This window comes from Trichomonas vaginalis, chromosome IV, assembly GCF_026262505.1.
Source record: "Trichomonas vaginalis G3 chromosome IV, whole genome shotgun sequence".
In the NCBI taxonomy this organism is placed as follows: Eukaryota; Parabasalia; order Trichomonadida; family Trichomonadidae; genus Trichomonas; species Trichomonas vaginalis.
In genome coordinates this window covers 24,206,458-24,233,700 of record NC_067206.1, presented here as the reverse complement: position 1 = coordinate 24,233,700, position 27,243 = coordinate 24,206,458, and the positions used below count along the sequence as shown (strand labels likewise).

The window sequence follows — 27,243 nt, the reverse complement described above, 5'->3', positions numbered from 1 at the left end:
AGGATGTAAATAATGAACGTCCAGAAGTTAAGGAGGTTGCAAAAGCATACCTGGAGAAAAATACTACACAAGTTCTTGAAGCAGAAAAGCATCTCAATTCAGACAAAACACCATCTCCAACTCCTGAAGCATCAGTTCCTCCAGCAATTGGTGGAAATATACCTTCAGTATCACCATGGCAGAAATTTTATGGATTGTTTAAAGGAGCGAATAAGGTAATGGATGCTGCTGAGAATCTCCAAAAGTTCAAGAATGAAGTCGCAACTGGTGCAAAGGAAATAGAAGAGAATGATAAACAAGCTGCTGAATTAGCTAAACAACAAGCTGAAGCAACTAAACAAGCAGCAGCTCCTAAACAATCTATATCTAAGTCTCAAAGACAAGGTCCTGACCCAAGTGCTAAAGTCAAACAGAATCCAACACCACCTGCAGCAGAGAAGTCCAAGAAGGACAAGGACAAGAAGAAGGATAAATCAAAGAAGGACAAGGACAAGAAGAAAGATAAGGATAAGAAAAAATCGTCAAAAGATAAAAAACATAAAAATTTATCCAGTAAGAAATGAGTCAAGTCATTAAAGCATCAACTAAACAAAAGTGGTTAACTGAATATATAAAAGATGGTAAGGTTCCTGATGGATATTATGTACATACAATGAAAGACGGACGTGTACAGTTCCGTAAAGTCAAGCAACCTCTCAATGATGAACAGATCAGAAGGAAGATCTCATTGTATGAAACAAAAATAAAGGACTTACAAGCTAAACTCGAAACCCACGATACTTCTCAAGAAAACTAGGCATATCTTTAACATGACCTTCATTAATATTTTTCCTCCAATACTGTACTTCCATTTGTGACAACCTGTTTGGATTACCTTCACGCATACCTCTACCTGTCACTTTTCCTGTATTTTCGTTCTCAAACGTAACATCATACTTTACATCATTACCGACAAGTTCATGACCATCAATACTTTTAACAGCACCGTGTCTTCCTTGATCTAAAGTTTCTCCTTGCTTTAATCCATGCTCTATTTTTGTCCATATCTGATAACGTGGATATCTTGCAACACTTCCATCTTTTGCTCTTAACAAGTATGCACTTGTATCAACTGAATCAACTGTATAATAAGAAGGATCAAGATGTCTTCTTTGTTGGTTACCTTTACCCCATGTTCTTGGTTCAACTATGACTTGAACTTTTTGACCAGGTCTTAAGTTATAAAGGTTATTTTTTCTGACATACTCTTCTTTCAATCTTTGCTTCTTTATATATTCCTCATTATCCTTTTCTGTGAAATCATCAGGCTTTTGTTGTGTGCTTGAATGATATTCAGTGTTGTAGTCATTAATAATTTGTCTCATTGTATCTGCAGTGAAAGGTGGTGTTTTATCACCTTCTTTGAGGTTTAACTTCATATGTAACATAGTTCTAATAGTTCTACAGAACCTATTAATAATACCTAGTATGTTATGATTGTATTTCTGTGTCGTCATGTGCTCAATGTTATGACTGACCAACAGATCTCGAACATTTTGTGTCGTATAAGCTGGGTCTTCATCACTAGTAAGTATTGTAGGCTTCATTTCACCTGTAGCTTGTGAAATGAACTTCTGCATTGCACTTAGAACATTGTTTGAGTTCTTTTCACTCATTGGGAACGCATAACCTTTTCTACTGTTTACATTGATGAACAAAAGAAAATATGGTGGTGTTCCACCAGGATTCTCAAATGTATCGAATTGATAAGCTCCCATATCAGTTGAATATATTGGTAGCATCAAATCCTCTTGTATTAAAGTTTTTTCTTGTTTACCAACAGTCATTTTTTTATTAACGTTAAAGTCTTACAGGCATTGAGTAATCGCTATAACCATCATGGTCTGCGAATTCATGTAATCTTGATGCATCAGGTTCTTTCTTCGTTGGTGCATGAAACCTTGCTTCATCATAAAGGTTCATATAATGGTTTGTCACGTTTGGGGTAGACCCAATTTTTGCATATTGAGGATATGAGTAATGATACACTAAGTTGAACCCATTACTACCATCATCAACATATATCTTTGGTGGAGGTTGTCTTATTAAATTCCTTCCTCTTGGGGCTTTGAGTTGGACGATCTGATCTAGATCATTGTAAACAACTCCTGTTGCAGTATATTCTGTGTTGTTCTCTGGGTTAATGTTCGTCATTTATATGAGAATAAAACAATTTTTACTCATAACAAATGAGATCGAAGTCAATTCTTTATGGTGCAGCTAATCTTCCAATTGAACCAACAAGCAATGTTGATTCAAGAACAACTAATAACATTGTGATAAAGAACTATCCATCTGGTACAGTAAGTGATGCTCCAACAGAGATAAAAAAAGAGGAAACAACTACGAACTCAGAAGCACCAATGTATCCTCCTCCTTTAAGTCCATTAACTTCCAACCTGACCTCATCGAGATCTGTGGAGACTTCATCGAGGATTGGTGTAGAAGAGTATTTACTTAGTATATACCAGAAGATACTTCTAGACCAAGACAAAGAGCTCTTTTCTAACTTAGTGAGCAAAGATCAGATCTTACTACCTAAGCCAGACTTGGAAGAAGTTGTTCACAGAATGACTGGGTTCAAGTGTGAAATAGACCTACTGGACCCAGACATCACATGTTGTGGTATTCCACCACCTTTCTCAAAAATAGCTCAGATCAGAATCATTGATGAGAACAATATTGCTCAAGAGTTTAAGTATGCATATAATGCACAATATACTGAGTTAATAAGTAGGTATAATTTATGTCTTAAGTATGTGATCGTTTAACCGAAAAGTGACATTTCCAATGAGCCAAAGACTACAAAGGTTCTTTGACCTAATTGCTGAGGAAGATGAACCAATATCTGTAGGTAAAGCAATGAGAGTTCATCACAACGTATTTGGTGAAGAAGATCCCTTCTCAAATCCCGAAGAAGCAATTCTTACCATGTTCATAATGAAATGGTATGAAAAGCATCGTGAGGTTGAAGTTTCATACTACACGTTCTTGTATGAGTTAGGAAAATATAACGTCAAGATGAAAGAATATCTTGAAAAGAGAAACAATGAATAAAACTTATCGTTTACTCAAGTAATTATTTTTAGTACTTTTCGACGTACTTTTTGATCTTGTCAAGAGCTTCGAGCATCTGCTTCTTTGCATTGTGCTTGGCGAAGATGGCTTGCTCAATGGTGAGCTCGAAGGCTTCTTTACCGATCGGCTGGTGTTCGCGAAGATCTTTGAGTGCATCAAGAACTGCAGTGTACTCTGATGGTAAATGGGAGCCATCAATGAGTGTATAAAGGATGAGCATGTACTCCTGCAGTAAGTTCTCCTGTTTCAAGCGGGACTTGAACTCTTCGCGGAGATCTTGAAGCTTTTGGAGCTTCTCAGTGGCTTGAAGGTAGTCAATGATGACCTTCTCTTGTCCCTCAAGTGCTTGTGGGAGGAAGTGGACATAAGCTGTTGACTTCATCAAAAATGAAGTGGTCATGACACTTTTTAAGTTAATGTCCGAGCCATACAGTGATGTCGAAGCAGCACATGAACCAAAGAAGAAGTCTTGCTGGGAAAAGACAAAGATTGTTGGTAACGCAATCCTAGCCATTTGTGTTGTTTTGAACTTGATCGTACTTCTGATCTTGTTCTACAAACTCAACAGAGGTTATTGTCTCAAGTAAACACTTATTTTTATTACCATATAAATGATTTTTACCAAACCTCCTTTACCTTTCATAGGTAATAAGTCGAAGATCAGGAAAGATCTTATCGACATACTCAAAGACATCAAAGGGGATTATGTCTTCGTTGACCTATTTGGTGGTTCTCTCTATATCTCTCATCTGTTGCATATTATGTTCCCAAAAGCAACGATCATAGCTAACGACTATGATAACTACGTTGATAGACTGAAACACATTCATGACACGAATGAAATACTTAAGGAACTTAAGGAGAGAATAAATGTTAAGCCAGATGAGAAAATTCCTACTGATCAGAAAGAGATCGTCAGAGAAGTTATAAGTAAAGCTCCATACATAGACTGGGATACATTATGTTCACGTCTTCTCTATTCTGGAGCATACAAATACTATGATCTTGACACATTAATGAAGAAAGTGTTATACCTCAGATATACTAACTTATTTGGTGAAAACATAGATGACTATCTTGAAGGTTTAACTATTGTTCATAAAGATTGGAGAATACTCTTCAATGAGTATAAAGATCTTCCCAATGTTTTCTTTATATGTGATCCTCCATACTTCCATACTTATTCTATACAGTATGGAGATGAATGGACTCTTAAAGATACTGTAGAAACCTTTGATGTCCTTAATTATCCATCTATTTACTTCAGTAGTGATAAATCTTATACAGAAGAACTTATAGAGATATTGACAAAAAGATATGGAGAGAAATTTCCTATGAGAAAGCATGTTATAGATAGAGGTTTAATTAATCCTAACACTCAGAAAAATAATGAAGTAATATATGTCACTTTTTCTGTTAATGGAGAAGAGAAAGATCAAGAAGATAATAGTTGATGAGGGAACTGAAGAAGCGACGACATTCATCTTTGACGACGGAAAGCTCACATTCGTTGTCGATAAAAATGGACAACACTTACACAAAAGAAAGAGACCAAGAAAATTTTTAGATCTCCCAAAAGCTAGGAAACCAAAGGAACCATTTCCAGTACCAGCCGTCCAAGAACCAGAGAGACTTTTGATACCAAAACCTGTGGTTGACAAATATGATCCAGATCAGTTCTTCCCAAAAATACCAAAGTTAGAATAAAAACTCCTTTATTTCTTTAGTATTATATAATAAGTCTATTAGTAAGCTCTTCTCGTTCTGTTCTGGTATTTTGACGTCTTTTCATGGTCTCGCATAATAAGATCATGAACTTTTTCTTGAGATACTCGAAGAGCTGAGGTAAGTTATCATATTCTGGATATGTAGGAAGCATCCCTGCTATCGTAAGTGTTGTATCAATAAGGATTGGACTTATATCGGAAAAGTCGAGATCTGGAGTAGAATAAGAAGGTAAGTCTCTTACATGTAGGTAGTCATTATATGCTTTACGCATGAGACTGAGTTTCTGGAGCACAACTATGAGACTTTGGTTCTGACGTTCAAGTTTGCTTAAAGTTCTCTCCAAGCTTCTGTAATAAACGTCAACCTCTGTAAGAGCAGATATTTTTGCATTGATCTCGGAGATCTTTTCTTGAACTTCACCAAGTTTGACCTTAACTGACGTTTGAGCTCCCATCATGTTTTCATCAAGGTCATTCTCTATGTCATCAATGATATCTTCCCATGAAGTCATGTTTTCATCATTGATCTTAACGTGAACACTCATGAAAAAAATGTCATGTAAAGTATAAATGTCAGATTTTTACTCTTGAGCTTCTTCTCTCTGGATTGACTCGTCTGTAGGGCTTAATGTGCCATCACGTTCGACCAGAAGGTTCTGCTCAGGTCTGTCAAGGAGCTGTCTGTAGGTCGTGAAGGTTTCAACGAGTCCTTGGTAAGGAGTTTGGAGATCAACATCGACCCATGGGTGTTTGCGTAAGAAAGCAGCAAGGCTTTCACGCTTGGAGTCAATGACATCTTTCTTATTGGTTAATCCTTCTTCAAAGCTTAGGATTACTCCTGCAGTTGATTCAAGTCTTTGGATCTGGCGTCTGGAAACCTTGGTGAGTTGTCTTATCCTCTCGTTTCCAAATACATGCAGGAGATATGCAGAAATTACTTCATTAAGTTCGATTAAACAAATTGGATGAAGATCAGTCATGGCTTTTGTAAAGCAATCTTTTGTAAAGCTGTCTTTTGTAAAGCAGACTTTTGTAAAGCAATCTTTTGTAAAGCAATCTTTTGTAAAGCAGACTTTTGTAAAGCAATCTTTTGTCAAGACGTCTTTTGTAAAGCAGACTTTTGTAAAGCACGTCTTTTTGTAAAGGCAGACTTTTGAGTAAAGCAAAAGTTCATTCAATATTTTTTGTGAGAAAATGCTTTTGTAAAGCAGTCTTTTGTAAAGCTGTCTTTTGTAAGAGTCTTTTGTAAAGCGTCTTTTGTAAAGCTGTCTTTTGTAAAGCTGTCTTTTGTAAAGCTGTCTTTTGTAAAGCTGTCTTTTGTAAAGCAGTCTTTTGTAAAGACATAACCGACGACCGAATGTCCCAAGATGGTACAACACCAGCTCCAGCATCACCAACACTAGATATGATGGCAATGATGATGCAGATGATGCAACAGCAAACCCAGCTTATACAGCAAATGCAGGAAAAGAAAACTTTCAATAAACCTGCAAAGAACTCACAAGATCTTGAAGCTGGACTCAATGCTCTCAGGAACGACTACAAGAGAGAGCAGATGACGTTTAGGAAGAAGGGTGATGAAGATTATGAGAATGATCCGATCGAGGAAGACGAGATCAAGTCCACTGCATCCACAAAGACCCTCCAGGATGAAAGAGATGATGAGGGATTCCTTACCAAGTCTCAAAGACTCTTTGTCCTTGAGTTCTTCACGATCTCTGCCTTGAGATCTATGAGGAATTGGAAGGGTCGCGTTCCAAGTGGCTCAAACAAGCGCGAACTACTCATGACCGCAGTACCGCTCACTAAGACAAAAGTCCAGCTCATGGACTTTATCCTTTCCGCTTGTCCCGACGAGATCTAAGATCTGATCAGAGTAAAAACTTACATTTATGAGCTAAGCTCAGTAATAATTAGTTGTTTATTCTTTCTTCTCATACTTCTGTGCAAGGTTTCCACGGAAGAACTCAAGCAACATTTGGATCTTTCCAAGCTTTCGACCTTCTTTTTCGAGGTCATCCTGGTAAGTTCGGAATGCGTCAACGTGTGAGCTCGCATAGAATGCAGCAACAACAACCTCTTCTGCACCTTCTTTGCTGTCAAGTGGCATGAACTCGAATCCTTCCATTCGACCAAATAAAAGTGACAAAAATGTCAATGAGACCCACTCGTTGCATAGATGCTAAACCTGGTCCGAAGATGCAAAAGTTCTTCAGAACACTCATGTCTGACCAGAGGGAGTACGGTCATGAAGAGGTCATACAGATCTTCGATCAGTGTGTACCAAAGCCTGAGAATCCAGACGAACTCTTCATGTAAATTTACTTGCTTCAATGGAGAGATGAGAGACCAGGTATGAAACTCAGACCAATAACAATCTTTCCAGGTTTCTGCAATTACCTAGAACAAGCATGCCAGATCAAATGGTCTGACACCATCTTCCTCCAAAAATAAACTTTATCGTTTATAACACTTCAGGATCTACATCTATTTCTTCTGCTTCATCCTCAATGTCGATCTCTTCGACAGGTTTGATAGCAGCTTTGAGTAAGTTCTTACCCATTGTCTTAAGTTCAACTGGGTTATATTCTTTGTCTTTACTCTTTGTTGATTTCGTGAGATCTACATATAAACAATAACTTTTAGTCTTGTCAAGGTTTATTCTCGCTGAGAAATGGTCAGGAATGTTTATAGCTATCTTTTCAAACTTGAGTAAATTAGCTAAACCTTCATTTGTGTATTTCTGCTTATCGACAAAGATCATGATCGGACTTGCACTATAACCATACTTTCCTTGACATAATGTTTGTGGTAAGCATATAAGTAGTCTCTTTGCTGTTTTATTTTGCTTCTTCACTTCATCTACAAACTGTTGGATCTTAAAGAACTTTATATGATGTTCAGACATCTTTATATACCCGATAAAAAGTTCAGATAAAAAAATAATTAGCTATATTTTTATTAGTGCATAAATGAGTCTTTCTTTGAGATTTTCTGATGAAGATCTAACTTTGGTAAGATCTTTAAAAGATGATGAAAACATTCTTTCTGTCATTGATGAAGAAAAGAAATACTTCAGTAATGATGTAAAAATAGAGCTACTCATTCATACTGAGAAACAGTTTGTGATCGTGATCTTGAGTTAAGCAGCTCTGAACCAAGCGAATACAGTCATAAATGGTGGTAAGAAGTCTTGACCTTTTCCTGTTGCATCTGTGATTCCAGCTACTGTGTGAGTATGGTTTCCTGCAGATCCGCAGAAAATACCTGTACTAACATCTCTAGGGTCATCTGTGATATCATATCTATTCATACCTTGTCTATCAGAACCTGCTGCAAGATTTGTATAACCTCTTTTTGTCATTGAATGTGAATGCTCTCCATTAGTAGATGTTGTTGCACTGAACCTATGGGAGTGTGGTGGAAGGTTTTCAACTCTGATAGTCTTTGAACCACCAAAGTCCATTGATGAGTTAGAACAGTAAAGAAACTGATCAACAATCGGTTGCCAAACACCTCCATAAAGGGTTTGCGGGCTTGTTGAGCTCATTGATGTAAATATAGAACCAATTGGATACATCATGTCAAACATGTTAGAAGGTCTATAAGTATAATCTACTGTGGTGACATCGTTCAAATAAAACTCAAACGTATCTCCAGGATGAATAGTTAAGTTTGTTCCATCTTTTTTGTGGAACACAAGTTCAATAGATTTACCATGACTCAATGTATAGTAACTTGGACCTTTTTCTGATGGACCAATGTTATAATTTATAAATATTGCAACTTTACCCATATCATTATTACCAAAGCTAACTGTAATGCTTTCAGGTATTCCATTGTTTACAGATGCATTAGAGATCTTTGAGATCTGTTCATTAACATAAGTTTTGTCTGCTTTGTTGTCTAAAGAAGTTTGAAGTGAATTTATGTCGGAGATATTGTGTTTATGAGATTTCAAAACTTTGTTCGTTGCGTCAAGTTCATCTTTGTCAGCTTTACTTTTAATAGCATCTTCAACGGTTATTTTTGCCTTAACTCTCAACCTAAATCTTGGCTCAACTAATACACCGTTAACAAAGAAGTATGAAGCATAAATTTCAGCGTTATAACCAAATGATTGTGGTGCTATACCTGTGTCATACTGTACAGTACAGTGTATGTCATAACCTTTAGCACGAATGAATTTATATCTTCTTTCATTAACATTTTTCGTATTCACTTTTTCACCCTGTGTTAAATATCCGTGGTAGTCCGTTATAATCTGTTCATCTGAACTTATATAATGAACATGGTTCTTGTCAGCTTTCTTATCTAACATTGCTGGTAGTTCATATACTTCGAAGTTTCTGGCATGACCTTCAATGTTCGTACATTTACTATCTAAACTGTTAAGAGTATCTTTTACGCTAGTGCTTGGATCTTCTTGTGGAGCACTTGAACCTAAAGTATAGTTCAAGATAATGTCATCAGCTCTTATTTTCTTGATTTGAACTGGTTGGTCATTATCAGCTCCTATTTTATTGATTATAACAGGTTTGTCTTCTCTTGAACGAATTGATTTAACTGTCAAAGGTTCAGTGAACTCATTATTTTTCAAAGGAAACAATGTTGTATTGATGTTTTCACCATTAATATATACTTCTTTTGTATCAATACCAGATGGGAATGAAACTCTTTCATTAACTTTAACTGTTGTACCATCACCTGGGTACATATCTTTCTCTGGACCTTTGATTGTCTTAAGTATGACAGACTGTGATAAAGTATATTCTTTAGATGCAACTTTACGTATCTCTTCGTCAACATAACTTTTGTCAGCTTTGTCTGCAATCTTAAGTGCAGTTCTTCCTCCATTATTTTTGTTCTCCTCAACTTTCTTCGCTAATTCAGCAAGAATGAGATAAAGATAATCAGTAAGGTCATCAGTACCAGACATATTAATATTATTGTTCTTTCTTGATGTATTAGCAACTTTCACTAAGGTCACAAAATCAGGGTACAAAGTACTTAACGTAGAAATGATTGTTTTTGGTCCAGGATCTTTCTCTTCTTCATCATTAGCATCACGTGGCATTGGAATTGGTTCCAAAGGTCCAGTCACATCAAAACTCTCAAGTTCCATATAACCTTCATTTCTGAATCTTTCTATATGAGTTATCTTCTGGAAACTTGTTTTAGTCTTTTCAACTAAATTTTTTATTCCATCCACAAAACCTCCTTTATGATTTGGACCAAGATTACCCAGAGTGTCAAGAACAGTATCTATACCTTCTTGACTTTCAACAAAAGCCCAAAGAGCATTTATTTGACTCTGGAGTGATATCCATGAGGCTGCAGTAGCACCGGCGTTTGCTATGGCAAAGATGAATGATAAAGGGTTGAACTTAAGACCAGATTCTTTATCTTTGACAATTTCAACGAAGTCATTGATATTTTTCTTCAAGTATTCCTTAGTCAGAAGAACTCCATCGCCAGCTATACCAGTTGCTTTTGTCTTTCCTTTAACATCAAATGTGATTGGTTTCTTCAATAAAATAACTTCTGGTGTTGTACTGATGCTATCATTAGTGGAGAAAAATTCTCCGACATGACTTGCTAAGTATTCTTTCGTCAATAATGTTCCATCACCAACAATACCAGTTGCTTTTGGACCATCTTCTGTGAATGTCAATGGTTTCTTTAACATAACTTTATCTAAGTATATTGCAATACCACTATTTTGTACTTGTTCATGACCTAATATATAAGCAAATGCTGCGTTTAAAGCATTATACAATGTATCTTCTTTAAATGTTAATTGACTGTTTTCAATCATTGGTATATTGAACAGTGTAGACCTTGGGTCAAAATGAACTCCATGGTCAATCGATAATAACCGTTTAACATGATATATTATAGTCTCTAATGCTTCATTAATATTTACCTCACGAGTTTCTTGCAAACCATTACTCGCCATACATGAAAACATATAATCTCTATCAGTTGTGAAGAATGGAGCATCTAAGTAATTATTCTCTACTTTTGTCACACGATTCTGTAACGCTTGAAGGTATTGATTTAAGTCTGTTTCAACAATTGTACCATCTGGTTGCTCGATAGGTAATATACCAGGACCGATGGTAATGTCTTCATCAGCACCTTCTTTATGTATGACTAAAGCATTATCAGTAATTCTGAGAGTATATTCTTTATATTGAAGTACGCTAGACTTATAACATTCATATGCATATGGAACAACACTCATTCTTTTACTACATATAAAAATGATGTATTATCTACAATCGACTGATCCTAATAACTACGGGACAATACAGTTTCAAGCAGATCCTAACATGGGGCATCCAAGTAAGATAAAGATGAGAGTAAAAAGTGTCAGTACTATGGCGAACTTTATTGTTTGTGACGAAACAGATTATTTTGTCTTACAGTTAGACGAAGATGGAGAAGAAAAGGTGTGTACATTTAAGTCAGCTCTTTCATTTGATATGGATACTATTGTATCAAAACTACAAGAGATTGTAACAAAACAGTTTGATTATTATAACAAGAAAAAAGGTCAACATAATGTAACAGTTTCACTGAGTGCTACGAATCAACTTATATTTACGTCACAGGACAAAGGACATAAAGTCTATTTAAAAGATGCTTCACATAGAGCAAATCTTATTTTAGGTGCATATGGAATAGAACTACCTATTGTACATAATTATTATCTACAAATGCCAAAACCACCTATGCTCAACTTCGGGTATCAGTTATACCTTCGTTCATCAATGTCTGTCATCTCTGGGTTCAATAATATTGACCAAGTTGATGATCGAAGAAAGATCATGTACAGATCTACATGTTATAACATCAATGAGTTCTGGATATCTGGTAAACCACTTATATGTAAGGAATCCTCACCATGGATAGATGCATTTCCATGGGAACTAACTAATGTTACGTTTACCTTAGTTGACTTCCAAGATCAGCCTGTTCGATTATTGTCACCAATGTTTATGGTGATAGAGATTAAACCAGATAAGCCAGAAGTTAGAGAAACCAATGATGTCAGTGATGATGATACAGAATCTTCGTACGATTATGATTACGATGACGATTAAAAAAAAATAACGTATATTTTTTTATCGGTTATAAAAGACCAACATGCTCAATGCTATAAAAGGATTAGTTAATAACCTTTCACCAGAAGATAAGAAAGGTATGCTTGATATGTTTGGGATCAAAATGCCTAAGAAAGCTAAAGACATTACCAATAAATTAGCTCTGGCAATTAAGAATCAAGGATAGAGATGTGAAAACTTAAATTTTATAATCCCTGGGATGCACTTTCTTCGTTTTTTTTAAATTTTTGGGATAAATTTTGACATCTTTTTTTTTGCTGGCGACCCCCCCCGTTTAGGGCATCAAAAAAACATGTTGTTTCGTTTCAAGATCGGGATATGTTGTGAACCCGACTTCTTTCATTAATGAAGTGATTTCTTAAGTTGAATAAAAACAAATTTGATTGAAATTCATACAAAATTTCTTTTTATCATTATTATTTAAGATGCTTTTTTATGTTGAATTGTTAATTTTTTTATTTCCACCTGGGATATTTTGAATTGGGCTAGCCCAATCCCACCTCTCAATTTTCTCTCAATTGGGCAATGGGGATCCCATATAAAATGTATTGTAACAAAATTTTACATGCATAATATAGTACAATTAAACAACATTCTAAAAATATTAAATTCACATCATTTACTTGAAGATTTTATATTTTCAACAAAAATTAATACAATAATTACATTAAATTGAGGAGATTTATAATATTTATTATAAATTAAAATATTATTACTCATTAATTTGTTGAAATATTGCATTTTAGTGGTAAAAATTAAAATTTAAGTTTACATGGAGAAAAAAAATTTTTAAATTCCAAAAAAAAATTCAATTGGGATAACGATAGGGACAAAAATTTAGAATCCCCATATGCTTGGGATAAAATCACATGACTAATCAAGGAGGTACAGGAAGTGTAGCAGATATTTTCAAGAATGCTAAGAGCTTCTATGATGACTACAATGGTATCATGAATGTTCCAGCTTCAAATTCCCCAGTTGCTTTAGATCACGATCAGAGATCTCATAATAGAGCGTTAATGGAGATGCAACCAATATACTCAGACCCTCCACCAAAGATTGATGAGAGCGAATTAGCATACAAAGAAATACAGAATGCCTTTTACGTTGTTAAGAACATTAATGGTCAAAAACTTCCTGATGAGAAATGGTTAGACCCAATAACTAAAGCAGGAGAAAGATTCATTATGTTTAACATTGACCAATACAGTCCAAGAGGAAAAGATTACTTCAACAAGATGTTTCCAAGAGTTATGGCAAAGTTCATTGGACAGATAGACCTTTTCAAACAGAAGTGGACATTCTATTACGACTTTGATGAGAAGAGAAACATTTTGCGTCATTTGAACATCAATACAATGGGATCATTAGTTCATCAGTTACTTAATGAAGCTCCAATAGCAGAAGTACAAGAATTAGCATCTAAAGTCCTTGAATCAAACTATGACTTCTTCCTTTGTAGTATTCCTTCGTTAAGGAAGATCGAGATCTTTGACTATACAGCTTATTCAGATGTTGATGCTTCTGCTTTGAGAAAAGGAACGTACACACCATATAAACTCACAGCTGAAGAACAAGTTATGTTAGATACGATGAGAGCAGCAGGTCAAGAAAAGATCGCACTCAAGATCATCAAACAAAACCATTCAAAGAAGAGAAACAGGTCACGTAATGGTCAGCTTTGGACATGGACATGCAAATTACCTATTAACTTAGAGAGGTATCAGATCTTCAACGAACTTAATGCAGAGACAGCAAAGAAGATGATGAAAGATTCATGTTTCATCTACGCTTGTATTCAAGCTGGTGTTGACGAAGCAACAATTAATCATATGAGGGAAATCATTCGTGTCAAAGATTTTCCAATGTCAAAGATTAAGGTTATTGCCAAAGAAACAGGAATAAGGTTCCATGTCATCAAATACAACGAGAAGTATTCAAATCATTCATATACTTATGAACCAGATGAAGAACCAAAGATGACAGTAGAACTTTTATTAATGTATGACCACTACATGTTGAACGAAAAGCTTCCAATAAGTTCAATGTTCATCAAGAACTATGAAGATGTTTGTAAGTTGTGCAAGGATTGGACTTTAGAGAAGAAGATGTTAGTTAACAGAAGATATGAAACAAGGTATGCAATTAACTCAAAGTTAGTTACACCACTTGCAAAAGTCATTGAACTCTTGTTTGCTAACAATTATTTCGAACCAATTAGAACAGGAGAACTTTGCACATACTTCACAACGATGTATAATGAGAACCTTGAAGAAATGATTGACCTCACATACAATGAGCGTTATTGCGCAAGGATGAAGAAAGATTGGAGTTCAGAGACGAAGAAAGACATGAAGTTCCCAAGAGAACATGTTTTCTTTGCTGACTTCGAAGCATCAACTGATGGAAACATTCACAAAGCATACAACATTTGTTTCATGGAAGATGACGATGATGGTTATACATCAATTTGGGGAAGTGACTGTGCGTCAAAATTCCTCGAAGCTTTACCAGATAAGAGTTTAGTTTATTTCCACAACTTATCGTACGATGTCACTTTTCTCATGTCTCAGTTAGAAGAGATTACAGGAACTCCAATCATCAAAGGTTCACAAACGATGCAGATACAAGGAAAGTACAAAGGAAAACTTCTCTGCTTCAAAGACTCTTATGCAATCATCTCAACTAAGTTGGAAAGATTCCCTGAAATGTTTCACCTCACTAGTGGTGAAAAAGAAGTTTTCCCATATAATTACTACACGGAAGAGTTAGTTAATACAACTAAAGTTGGTAACATCGATGATGCCATGAATCATGTCAAAGATATTGAAGCTTTTAATGAGAACATTGAGAAGATTGAAGATTGCAAGATTGATGATGAACACTTTGACATGGAAGTTTATTCGTCATTCTATTGCGGTCAAGATGTACGCATTTTACGAGATGGCTTTCTTAAGTTCCGCAATGACCTCATGACTGAGTTTGAAATAGATGCTTATGATTATGTTTCAATAAGTTCTATCTCAAACAAACTCTTTGAGAAGAGAGTATATTGGAAGAACGGTAATCTCTTTGATCTTGCAGGAAAACCTCGTGAATATATTTCCAAGTGTATTCAAGGAGGAAGATGCATGCTAGCTGAGAACAAGAAGCAATACAATGAAGGAGAACTCATCACTGACTTCGATGCTGTATCATTGTATCCATCAGCAATTGCTAGACTTTACTGTTTAGAAGGAATTCCAAAAGTTATGACAGAAGAGATGAAGAGCAGTGAATACTTGTTGGAGCATCTCTTTGATGATGACCAAGCTGAACCAACAAAGGAAAAGTTCATCTCAGGATTTTACTGTCAGATCGAGATCTTGTCGATCGGTAAGAACTCAGCATTCCCATTGATTGTCGTCAATCCTGACATCAACCCTGACTTACATGTTGCCAGAAGTTCCAATACATGCTGCAAGATGTTCGTAGACCACATTACGCTTCAAGATCTGATCAAGTTCCAAGAGATCTCATGCAAAGTCATTGATGGATACTATTATGATGGAAAAAGGGACATGACAATAAGGAATGAAGTTAAGAAGCTCTTCGAATTACGTGCTAAGTATAAGAAGGAAGGTAATCCGATACAAGAGATCATCAAACTTCTTTTGAACAGTATCTATGGTAAGACGATATTAAAGCCCATTGACAAAAAGATTCGTTTCATCAAGGACAATAAGCTCACTGACTATATCATTAAGAACTATAATGACATACAGACAATAGAGTTCATCCCCGATTCCGAACTTTCATGTGTAAAGTCATTTAAACCTATCGTTCGTCACTTTAACTATTGTCCATTAGGTTTCAATCCTTTCTATGTCCAAACGAATCATGAATGAAGTATTCTTCACAGCAGAAGATTTGGGCTTGAAGTTGTTCTATCAGGATACAGATAGTTTACACTTGTATGAGAAGGACTTAGATAAGTTAGCAGAAGAATACAAGAGAAGGTATAACAGAGAACTCATTGGAAAAGCACTGGGTCAATTTCATTCAGACTTTGCAGAGATTACTGCAGGACATATGTCTAAGGCACAAAGATCTATATTCGTTGGAAAGAAGACTTACCTCGACGAATTAACCAATGACCTCAAGGAAATTGCTTTCCACTGTCGAATGAAGGGAATCACACAGGACGTAATTGCACTTACTGCAAACCAAATGTTCCCAGATGCGATACAAGTACATTATGACGAGAAGAAAGGTTTGTTCTTCCCTGAGAAAGTTGGGGAAAAATATAGCATCGTGGAATTGTACAAATCTCTTTATGAAGGTGATGAGATAACCTTTGACTTGTGCATTGGTTCGAAACCATGCTTCAACAAAAATAAGGACTTCACTATTTCAACGAAGTCATCTTTTGAACGTAAGTTAAAGTTCTAAACACTTACTTATTATTTTTCTTAGCTTCTTCCTCTTCTCTCAATTTCTTTGCAATCATTCGTGGATTCTTTGCGCGTCCAGCTGCTAATGCAGCTAATTGTTTCTCTGTGAGTTTACGCTTTGGTTTAGCTGGTTTCTCTTCTTGTGTTTGTTCTTTTGGTTTGAGTTCATTAAGTATTTCTTCACGAAGTTCATTCTTGAGTGCTTCTCTGTCGAAAGTATTCTCAGTCATTTTGTTAGGAGTAAAAAATTTTATTAGGATAGAAATGACGTCAAAACTTTCACCAAGTGAAAAGCAATCAATCATATTGAATGAAGCTAAAGGAATACAACATCCATTATATTATGTTTGTCATATGAAGAATGGTTCAGTTCAAGTTAGAAAGAGAAAGGCACCATTGAATTCACCAGCTCCTGCCCCAGCTCCTGTTGTTCAAGAAGCTCCTAAAGTTGATGAGAAGAAAGAAGAAGAACAAGCATATACTAATAAAATGTTGTTAGAGATGATGACAAAGATATTAGAACGTAACAGTGTAGTTAATGAACCAAACATGGACCCAATTGAACGTGAGAAGGAAACTAAAGAGAATCAAGAATATGTTCAATCAATGAAGAGAAAAGAATACACTTCGATGATGAACCAGAGCCTGAACCAGAACCTCCTAAACCTCAGCCACAAATAAGACGAATAATCCCAAGAATAAGAAGATTGTAAATTTTTTATAGCTGAGAAAGATGTTGAACGATAACCTCAATACATACAGTATTGCTGATTCCATCAGACAAGTAAGATATTATTTCGATCAAGTTGATGGGGCAGTTCCTATTGGAGATACTAACCATAGATATGTCCCAACAAAAGTGCCAGCTATGCCGACAAATACTATTGATAACGGTTATATTACATTTAACATATCACCACCTGGTGAGAACATGATTGACTTATATAATACGTTCATTAGTGGTTATGTCGATGGTGAGTGCATAATTACAACAGAAACTGAACCAGCTGATGAAAAAGTTCCTAAATATGATGGTGAAGTATATAAAGAAAGAGCTGTTGAGACAGCTCCTACAGGATCAAATGTTACAGCAATTAAAGCAATTGATACTAAATATGCTGGTGGCAAATCATGTGCACATCTTCCAGCAATTTGGTTGGGATACATTGATTCATTCTATGCTGTTGAATCATATCAATTAATCGCTAATGGTAAAAGTGTTTATACACAAGATAATGCTAGAGAAGAAGGTTACATTACTTCTACTGCATCTACAACAGAAGCTATTAAGAAAGTTGATGTATTTAGTAAGGCTAGACATAAAGATGTTTTCAATAGATGTGATACAGTTCGTTCTGGACAGATTATTGAGTTCAATAAACCAATTAGTGGTGCAACTACATTAAAGTTCCACATACCAATCAAGATTGACCTAAGAAGATTCCTAATACTTAATAACATTAGATTCCTTCCAGCGTTTGCTGGTAACTTACAACTTAAGGTTAAGTTCAGTATTGCTGGTATGGTTTGGACACCATTAAGTTATCAGGATATTCTACCATTACCGAACATGCAAGCCAATGTTACAAGCTATATTCCAATCACTAATCACTTCACTCCTATCTATGAAGGTATCAAAGTTATTGATACTGTAACTTGGAATGCCGATAAGAGTACGATATCATTTGGTACCAAGTTTATTAAGTTCACTAAGAAGAATGCAAACTTCTTTGAAATGATTACATACTGTAACTCATTCTCTTTGGACCCTAACATCTATAGTGATTTGGTGACAAGATATTCGGCAAAGACTCTAAACTTCCCAATCAAAAGAATTGACTGCATTACTATGGATGGTTCAATGGCTAAAGGTGAAGGAACTCCTTGTACATTCACGGCAGCATTTACTCCATTATATGTGAACACCATTTATACACTATTTAAGAAAACACCTAATTATAACACTACCTATGAAAATCCATTGTTTGAACAAATTCAATTGAACTGTGGAGCATATGGTAACATACCCGCTGAGGCTCAAGCATCTAATGATCCAATCTTCTATGAGATGCAGGCAAATGCCACTAACAATAATAACGATACTGTTGGCTTCAACTATGATGTCATGAGGTCTATCACAACCACATCAGTCCCTCAATTTGGAATCGAGTCAAATGACTTAGGTCATTACCTATGTGGATTCCCTTGCGAAACTGATTATACATTCCAACAGGGTCAGTTATCTAATTCACCTATTACATATAAGCTTACAGTTAAGCCAACAGCAGAGTCTATTAAATATACTGAGAAACCAGTGTTATGCTTCTTACGTCACGTTTGCCTCTCCATACAGATTAAACAGGTGGGACCACCTATCGTACTTCTCGACGATTATGATTTATCAGCCCCTGCTAGTGAATAAAGGTTAGTTTACATATGAACGTTTATTTTTACACATATATGCGTACATATGCGCGCCCGTATGGTGTCAGTTTTCTGTCACTTTTTTCATTGTGTCGGTGACTGTAGCTGTAGGCTACAGGCGACGCACAATGTATACTGTACTTTTCAACAAGTAATTTTTGAGTTGAAGCTCTTAACTTTTCTAAAGCATCAATCCGAGCAGTTTTTGCTTGCTTGTATTTATCTTCGGCATATTCTAACTGCTTTCCTGTTGATTTTTTATTGTATTCCATTTGCAAAAGATGTTTTGCATTTTCAAAATCAAGTTTGGATTGCTTATATGCATCAGCTGCTGATTTCTGCTCTTGTTCTAATCTAGTTATTACTCTTTTTCTAACAACTATATCATTTAAATCTTCTGCAAGTCGAATTTCTGAAGTTAGTTCTGATTCTTCTAATTTAACAACTTTCTGGAGTGGAGCTATTGCAAATGAAATATCTTTTTCGAAGGTTGGTGCTTCTTTTCGAACAAATTTTATTAAATTAATAGACATTGATAATTCTGCGTCCATTAACAACTTTCTTGCAGCAGTAGATTGTTCCAATCCATCTACTACTTTATCTAGATTATTCAATTTTGTTTTATCATCTTGCATAGATTTTTTTTCTTGCAATTGACATAACCAAATTCCACATCTTTAAACATATCTGATTCTAGTTTGATATCTTCTGCCATTTTTATACATAATGGTTTGTTATTTGAAATTACAAAATATAGGGACTCATTCATCGTATTATTAGTATGTTCTAATAAAATCAGGAATTGCTTTAAGACCAAAAACCTTTAACATTAAATTTAAATTCATGATGCAGTTAGAAGATTTCTTACTGCAATGATTTCATCCAGGACTTCGGTGAGAAATCAGTTGAAAAGTATCCCTCAATTGTTGGTCGATTCTACACCCGAATTTTAACAATAACTCCAATTTAATCAAAAAATGTCAAATTCATTAAAAAAAAACATTTTTTATTATCATTAGTGGCGAGCTTTACTTGCAGCATGTCTGATATCATCATATAGAACTGCTTCTGTTGGCTTACCTTTGAGGATGTTCTGTCTGTTCAATTCCTGCACGAAATTGATGACAGAAGTGAGTAATGTGACTTGGACCGGAATTGGTCTTGTGTTTGAAGCTGGATACATAAGAGATCTAACACGTTTAGAGTCAAGTGTGTGTGCAAACTCTAAAAGGAATTCATCAGAAAATGGAGGTTTTAACAATGGAATTAATTTGATATAAAACTGTCTCTCTCGAGCGATGTCCAGAGGTTCCTTCTTAGTTCTCAAGAACTTCAATACTTTGATAGAAATACCAAATCCAAACATGTAAATAAGATTATCATACAAATTATTCATAAGAATGCGGTAAACATCTGTTTTTCCTCTGATTGATTCATATAACATCACATAGACATCAAATGCTTTCATTCGAAGTGTAGGATGCCAGAACATGATCTCTTTGATAACATCAATCTCTGGCGATCGATTTAAATTTCGATCTTCAATAGCTAAACGATTGTTTTTAGCCAAATACCTCATCATGTCAAGAGTATTCGTAGCAATAATGAAATTCTTCAAGATTTGTAACGCAGACCAAAGATCGCCTGCTTCTTTGAATCTCCATTGCCTCAATGAGTTGATCCCTTGTGAATACAGTTGTATGTCAATGTTTTCACTCGAAATCGTTTGTAAAAATGAAATTAATGACAATGTTGTTTGATTTGAGACATTTGCATCAAGTAATGAGGCAGAAACCTTCCTGTGGACAAGGTCTTTAGAGTAATTAGAGAAATTATAACACTCTTTGAATGATTCTATGTGATCTGGATGTAATGGAACAATTCCGAAGTATGCTTCGATAGATGTTGATGACCAACCATCAAGTTTCATTAGCGTACGCTGGAATACGTTGAGATATGTAATGTTTTTGGAAAGACTTCGTTCGATATCTTGTATTAAACTGATTTGTGTATTTCGATCGAGAATAAATGCTGTTTCCATGGCTGTTCTCGGATCTATTGATATGATTTTGATGAACTTTTCTTTGTTTTCTGGAGTCCAGTTTTCAATTAAAAATCTGATGACATTTTGAAATGCATCAAGGTTTAACACATAAGGAGGAACATCAGAAACATTCTCAGGATGACGTAAGCATACTTGAGTAACGCAATAATTCAGAAATTCAGAGTTTGGAAATCTTTCTAACAAAGAAAACATAACTGATGTCCAAAGTGGGCTTTCAATGATTTCGCTGATCCATTCTGGCGGTGACATAGAGTCTTTTATAAGAGAATCAAAAACATCCGGATTAAACATTTGATAAACTTTCTTTTTGATAGATGAACGAAAGATTTCTTTAAAATCATATCCATGCTTTGACATTAAACTGCCAAGTATATCGAGTTTATGAAGTTTTCCGACGTATCCGTTTGCAAGGTATTCAACTAAGTCATTCGTATCTCCTTCATTCTCAATATAGCTCGAAACCAAATCTTCTATCTTTGGATGCAAGATTGCATCAAATTCTCTTAGTGGTTGAGAATGGTCAGTCTGAGATTCGAACATTAATTATTTTTATTATTTATTCTGTATACCATGGTAATTCTATTCAAATTTTGTAAACAAACGGGAATAATTTTGGAAAATACCAATTAACAAACCACATCCATTCTTTTAAATAATAATAGCCTACAAATAGTTAATACAATTCCTTATACGAACGAACAAATTTAGAAATAATAATATTCCTGGCCATCAGCTATGATACTGTATAACTGAGAAATCGAACATATCAATACTCCTATTTGCTTCCTTGAGACTATAATCAAATAAGAGGAAAATGATTTTTTTTAATAAAAAGCATTTTATAAATAAAAAACAAACATTGGTATTTAACATATATAAAATGATGCAAGTATGCACATCAAAACGAGTCAAAGAAATAATAGTCTTAAACAATACGACAACATTTTGATTTCTTTGGCATTGTATTCTTTCTGTTATTTGGTTTCATTCTTCCTGATATGGGTTGCATCTCTAATGTTGTAGAGTCAGTTTCTTCCTCTTCATTTTGATAGGATGCTAGATTTGGAATTACGGCATCTGGCTCAGACTTAATGTCTGACGTATCAGATGAGTTGCTGATTTCAACATCTGGCTCTTGCGCTTCTTTGTCTGATTCATGACTCATTTGTCAATTCTAAATTCAATGTAAGAAAAATTTCGTTGTGAAAATTCAATAGCCAAATTTAGATCCGATAAAATATACTCACAATAGATCATCTACAAATTTTTGCGATAGAATTTTTGATTTTGGCATAGATAACAAATTTTAGAAATTAATTCTCTTATAGAATGAGGAATGAATGTCTTAAAACGATCATACTAAGTGAATAAATTTGAGTTCTCATGGACAAATACGCAATTAACTTATTACTAATGAAATTCATCGACTCTGAGTACAAAATGCATGGAAAAACCTTCCCCGACCAGTCAGGAAATTAGTTTTGAAGTATTGTAATTTAAGGATCTCGTATGGAGAAAAATCTTCTCCAACTCTAAACTTCAGTTTGGAGACACTTTACAAATTGTAAACTTCATATTGGCAAAAAATACATCTCAATATCAGTCATATTCCTAAATACTTAAATGTTGATATAAAGAAAGTATTTAACATTTAATTTAGAATTGGCAAATAAATATATCTAAATAAATCAATAGGAAGTTTCCACGAAAACGAAGGCAATGCCTGTCTCCAAAGCTTCTCCATGGAGAAATTGAACTAGTCTGTCTTCTCCACGTCTCCATGGAGAAAATATGAGGTGAACTCATTGAAGGTTTTGACAATTTCAAACTTTACAAATCTAATGGTTTGTAAAGTTAAAATCTGACATTTTGATAAGAAACTAGGGGGTAATATTTTTTTCATTCATTTCTATCGGCACGGAGATAATTTTTTTATTCGAATTCGCAATTCTGATTTCAAAGGCGAATCGCAAAAATTTTGGGGCGTACGATAAATTTATCGTCAAAAAATAAAAAGCATACACACATGAAATATAATCTAAATTTTTTAATTTTTAACTCTCGAAAAAATAATCGTATGCCCCAAAATTTTCGATTAAAATTTGCATCAGAATTTTATTTTATTAGAATTTAAAAAAAGATACTTGCAATTTTATTGAAATTGAAATAAAAAATATACAGATTATTTTTGAGAAGTTTTATATTTAAATACTTCCTAAAAAGAATATTTTTTTTTAAAATTAAAATTTTGAAATAGTTTAGTCGGTTTTTGTATTTTTAAAATGTTAGTCACCTTTCTCCTTCCAAAGTGAAAAAAAATTGTTTAAAATATAAAAAGAATTTTTATTCGCATAGGCATGGAAGGAGATTGAACTGAGAAAAAAACTAGAGCATGCAAAAGAATCATGCTAAAGCTTAGTTGAATGTTGTTTATGCAAATAAAAATATCTTTTTCAAATTTCAAACAAATTTTTGCCACTTTTTGAAAGAAGATAAGGTAACAAACATTTTAAAATACAAAACCTAGACTTAAACTATGCCGAAATGTGAGCTCACCGTTACGGTTTTTTCTTTTTTTTGGGGGCTCGCAAACTCGCCCCCAAAGAAAAAACCGTAACGGCGACTAACATTTAGGAAAAATTTAATTCGAATTCCTGAAAAATAATTTTTTTATCAAAATTTTTGGATATAAAATGAGAATAATTTTATATAATTTTGTCTTTTAAATTTAATAATTAAATTTTTTTAGGTTTCTATAAAATAAATTCAAAAAAAAATTGTGTGTCCAGGCGGCATCGGAATTGATCGGGAAATCGGGATAAAAGTATTCAATTTTATCCCGATAAATCGGGATGAAAGTACTCAATTTTTAATCGGGACGGAATCACTACACATTTGATAGAAACATTATTTAAAAATCGTTTGAATATATAATATGCAACTACAGAAGATATAGGAGAATGTTGTGTATGTTTCATTGGATTTAATTTCATATTGGACGAAATTGCAAAAAGATTCTTTTGAATTTTGGTTTAATAAAAGTGTAAATGTCATATACTGTTAGTGTATGTAATAATAGATATGGTAATACTAATAAACATATATGATACCGATAATCATCAAAAGATCAGATATTACATTTTTAAAATATCAGGGATATTAATGTTTTATCGGTACTATTGCATACTTAGAGATATATTGAAATGTGGGAATAAAGGGTATTCGGAAAAGAACAGGATATTCATAATATTAATTTATATGATTTTAAATTTGAAATGATTTGAATAGTTAGATGTGTTTGTGAAGTTTGGTAATATGATACAGATTGATTCGTATAAGAATATAAGTGAATTTGTGATTTTTAAAAAGAAATTTTTAGTAAAGATATATTTGAATGGAGAAATATTTGAGAAGCATTGAAAATTTGAGAAGAAAATTGAAAAGGGTATAAAAGTGAAAAAGTAAAAATTAATAACGTAATAACATGTTTTAATAAGTTTTAAATAAATTTATAATATAAAAATATATTAATGATAAAATAAATTTGAATAAGGTTTTGAAAATAAATTGAAAAGCAATTGAATAAATAATAAATGAAAAATATATTACAGTAGGTATTCAGAAAAATATATATGAAAAAAAGTTAAAAAACATAAATTGATGATGAATAGATAAATATAACTAGAAGGAAAGTTAAAGATTTATTTAGTAAGGGAATGATAGAATAAACAAAAATTAAGTAAGTTTGTTTCTAAGATGTCTTATTGAAAAACAGATTTGTCTGATCACAAGCACTTAAGACTTTTATAACAATAGAAATGTGTTTATGATATTGAAATAGTCAAATTACAATTTTTTTTCTAAGATGTCTTATTGAAAAACAGATTTGTCTGATCACAAGCACTTAAGACTTTTATAACAATAGAAATGTGTTTATGATATTGAAATAGTCAAATTACAATTTTTTTTCTAAGATGTCTTATATCACTATAATGTTTTATTGTTTCCATTCAAACTATAATTACAATTCTATACAAAATCCAATGAATATAAAAATAACCTTTAATTCATAATGGAATAATTCAATCGTTTAATTCACAAATAAAAGAAGAATCAGACAAATTCAAAATAATAAATCTAATTATTAACGAAATACCAAAAAATTGCGTGATATCCGAAATACTATTATCATTTATAAATTCTTTTGTTGTATCATACATTCTGAAATATCTGTTCATCATTTCTGGCATTGTTGGTAAATTTAACCTGTATCTTATTGCTACAATCGTTTCAAACATACTTTCATTGAAATGCAATATTGTGACTGCCATCCTAATTGGCCAAGAAGCATGCCAATTAATATTTTTATTAGCAAGCATTGCTTTGATATGGTTTATCGATTCAACTACTTGAGTTGAATGAATCTTTTTTACCATATCAAAGATTTTTACGGTATCTTCGAGAAATATTTGAGAAGCATTGAAAATTTGAGAAGAAAATTGAAAAGGGTATAAAAGTGAAAAAGTAAAAATTAATAACGTAATAACATGTTTTAATAAGTTTTAAATAAATTTATAATATAAAAATATATTAATGATAAAATAAATTTGAATAAGGTTTTGAAAATAAATTGAAAAGCAATTGAATAAATAATAAATGAAAAATATATTACAGTAGGTCATCATATTAGTTAAACATAAATTTCAAATCAGATTTTACTTATAATAAATATTTTAAATTTCCGAAAATTACTCTATACGTAGTAAATACTAAATAAGGTGCCAAAAACCTATTAAACAGTATCAAAACTATCAAGATTGTAATGTTTTTGAAGAAAAATTTATAGATTTATGGACTTCAAACAGATATTATGTAAATAAAAATAATATAATGAATTTATTTATTCGTATAATAATAGCAGTAGTAGGATATGATGGGTTTTGTGACTTTTTTTGTAAACGTAAGAATTCATACAATATCGAGCGATTTTGTATCATTTTTTTTAACATATGAAGTAAAAAATGTATGATTCTGACGGTTTTTATTCTTACGTTTTTGAATAAATCAAGATTTAAAAAATTTTCAAAATTGTAAGACATTTACACTCAGCCCATACATAATGAAATAAAAAATAATTTTTTTTTCAAAAAATAAACCATTAAAAAAATTAAAGTTATTTTTAAAATAATTTATTTTTTATTCTTACATAAATGACCCAACAAGTAAAACCAGATAAAATAGATGGGTGTGAGATACTATTACATGCTATAGTACTCACACCCTCCAATTCTTAGCCAAAACGGCTGAAAATTGCTCACAATTGTTGAAATTGTGAGCAATTTTCAGCCATTTTGGCTGAGAACTATGGTCTGCGAGGTACATGGATAGAATCAGTACCTCGCAGACTATAGTTCTCTATATGGCGCCCAAAAAAAAATTTATGATTGTTTTTTATCAAATCTTATCCATATTATTCTATTAATGTTAATTATATTTTATCAATTATATTTTTAAATAATAAACACAAAATCCACTAATTTAAAATTGGCGCCAAATGTCACTTTTGCTAGTGATGCATTTCGGTATGATATACTTCAGGTCAGAAATTCCATATTGAATTTTTCTCATAAATCACACATATAATCTCAACTAATATAATCTATATTTTCATTATTACCCCATGAATCAATATTCAAAGATTTAAAGGGAAGCAATATTATAGAATTGTTAATCCTGAATACATAAAACATTTATTTAAAAAGGAAGACTGTGAATTATTAAACGTTAATGAATATGAAACCAATAAATCAAAATTGAAATATAAATATATTGGAAGTGATGAAAGATGCAAAGATAAAGATAAAGTTTATTCAGTTTCATATAATGAATTATTGCTTTTGCATTTGATGGTAAATTAATCGAAAATTCAAAAATTTGGGAATTAATTCCGGATATTGAATTTATAACAAAACAACAAAACCACCTCACTAAAGTTCTTTGTAGATTAATGATTAAAACTGAGGAAAAAGAATTTAACGGGTTTAAATATCATCCATGTAAAATTTTAGAACTTGGTAACGAAAAACTTCAGAAAAAATTAAACGAAAGACTATCAAAAGATAAAGTTGAAAGAGTAAATAAACTCGCTAAAGGTAATGGTAATGGTAATGATGAAGATGAATTTGATGAGTTCAACATTGAACTTTAAGAAACTAATGATTATTTGAATTTATGAAATCAATTATTTGATTCATTCTTTCTTCAATCTCTTCTATTCTTTTTGTTAAATCATCTATTTTCATTAATGAGGTGATTCTTGATTGAGGAATAGATTTCAAACTAACCAC

At 33.2% G+C, this 27,243-nt stretch overlaps 9 protein-coding genes across 9 annotated transcripts, besides 3 other annotated features; 4 read left to right on the top strand and 5 right to left on the bottom strand.

Annotated features, from left to right (window-relative positions):
• Nucleotides 1–776: 776 nt before the first annotated feature.
• Nucleotides 777–18,868: a mobile genetic element.
• Nucleotides 3,125–3,499, bottom strand: TVAGG3_0158810 (uncharacterized protein; the record flags this gene model as incomplete). Its single annotated transcript, XM_051224896.1, has 1 exon — nucleotides 3,125–3,499. The coding sequence occupies one exon, from the start codon at nucleotides 3,497–3,499 to the stop codon at nucleotides 3,125–3,127; it is 375 nt and encodes a 124-aa protein (XP_051109882.1).
• On the bottom strand, nucleotides 5,426–5,824 carry TVAGG3_0158800 (uncharacterized protein; the record flags this gene model as incomplete). The annotated part of the gene is made up of 1 exon (XM_051224895.1): nucleotides 5,426–5,824. One exon carries the CDS (start codon nucleotides 5,822–5,824, stop codon nucleotides 5,426–5,428), a length of 399 nt encoding a protein of 132 aa, XP_051109881.1.
• TVAGG3_0158790 (keratin-associated protein family) lies at nucleotides 10,062–11,091 on the bottom strand (the record flags this gene model as incomplete). The annotated part of the gene is made up of 1 exon (XM_001296160.2): nucleotides 10,062–11,091. A coding segment is annotated over one exon (1,030 nt), but the record flags the coding sequence as incomplete, so codon positions are not given.
• Nucleotides 11,621–11,953, top strand: TVAGG3_0158780 (uncharacterized protein; the record flags this gene model as incomplete). Its single annotated transcript, XM_051224894.1, has 1 exon — nucleotides 11,621–11,953. The coding sequence occupies one exon, from the start codon at nucleotides 11,621–11,623 to the stop codon at nucleotides 11,951–11,953; it is 333 nt and encodes a 110-aa protein (XP_051109880.1).
• Nucleotides 12,844–13,637, top strand: TVAGG3_0158770 (organellar and viral DNA polymerase type B; the record flags this gene model as incomplete). Its single annotated transcript, XM_001296159.2, has 1 exon — nucleotides 12,844–13,637. A coding segment is annotated over one exon (794 nt), but the record flags the coding sequence as incomplete, so codon positions are not given.
• Nucleotides 14,947–15,857, top strand: TVAGG3_0158760 (organellar and viral DNA polymerase type B; the record flags this gene model as incomplete). Its single annotated transcript, XM_051224893.1, has 1 exon — nucleotides 14,947–15,857. A coding segment is annotated over one exon (911 nt), but the record flags the coding sequence as incomplete, so codon positions are not given.
• Nucleotides 18,476–18,829, top strand: TVAGG3_0158750 (uncharacterized protein; the record flags this gene model as incomplete). Its single annotated transcript, XM_051224892.1, has 1 exon — nucleotides 18,476–18,829. The coding sequence occupies one exon, from the start codon at nucleotides 18,476–18,478 to the stop codon at nucleotides 18,827–18,829; it is 354 nt and encodes a 117-aa protein (XP_051109878.1).
• A 955-nt stretch (nucleotides 18,869–19,823) lies between the features above and the next one.
• On the bottom strand, nucleotides 19,824–21,605 carry TVAGG3_0158730 (negative elongation factor D family; the record flags this gene model as incomplete). The annotated part of the gene is made up of 1 exon (XM_001298304.1): nucleotides 19,847–21,436. One exon carries the CDS (start codon nucleotides 21,434–21,436, stop codon nucleotides 19,847–19,849), a length of 1,590 nt encoding a protein of 529 aa, XP_001298305.1.
• Nucleotides 21,606–21,655: 50 nt separating this feature from the next.
• TVAGG3_0158720 (uncharacterized protein) lies at nucleotides 21,656–22,067 on the bottom strand (the record flags this gene model as incomplete). The annotated part of the gene is made up of 1 exon (XM_001298303.1): nucleotides 21,822–22,061. One exon carries the CDS (start codon nucleotides 22,059–22,061, stop codon nucleotides 21,822–21,824), a length of 240 nt encoding a protein of 79 aa, XP_001298304.1.
• Nucleotides 22,068–23,675: 1,608 nt separating this feature from the next.
• Nucleotides 23,676–23,756: a mobile genetic element.
• Nucleotides 23,757–24,628: 872 nt separating this feature from the next.
• Nucleotides 24,629–25,096: a mobile genetic element.
• Between the last annotated feature and the right edge of the window lie 2,147 nt (nucleotides 25,097–27,243).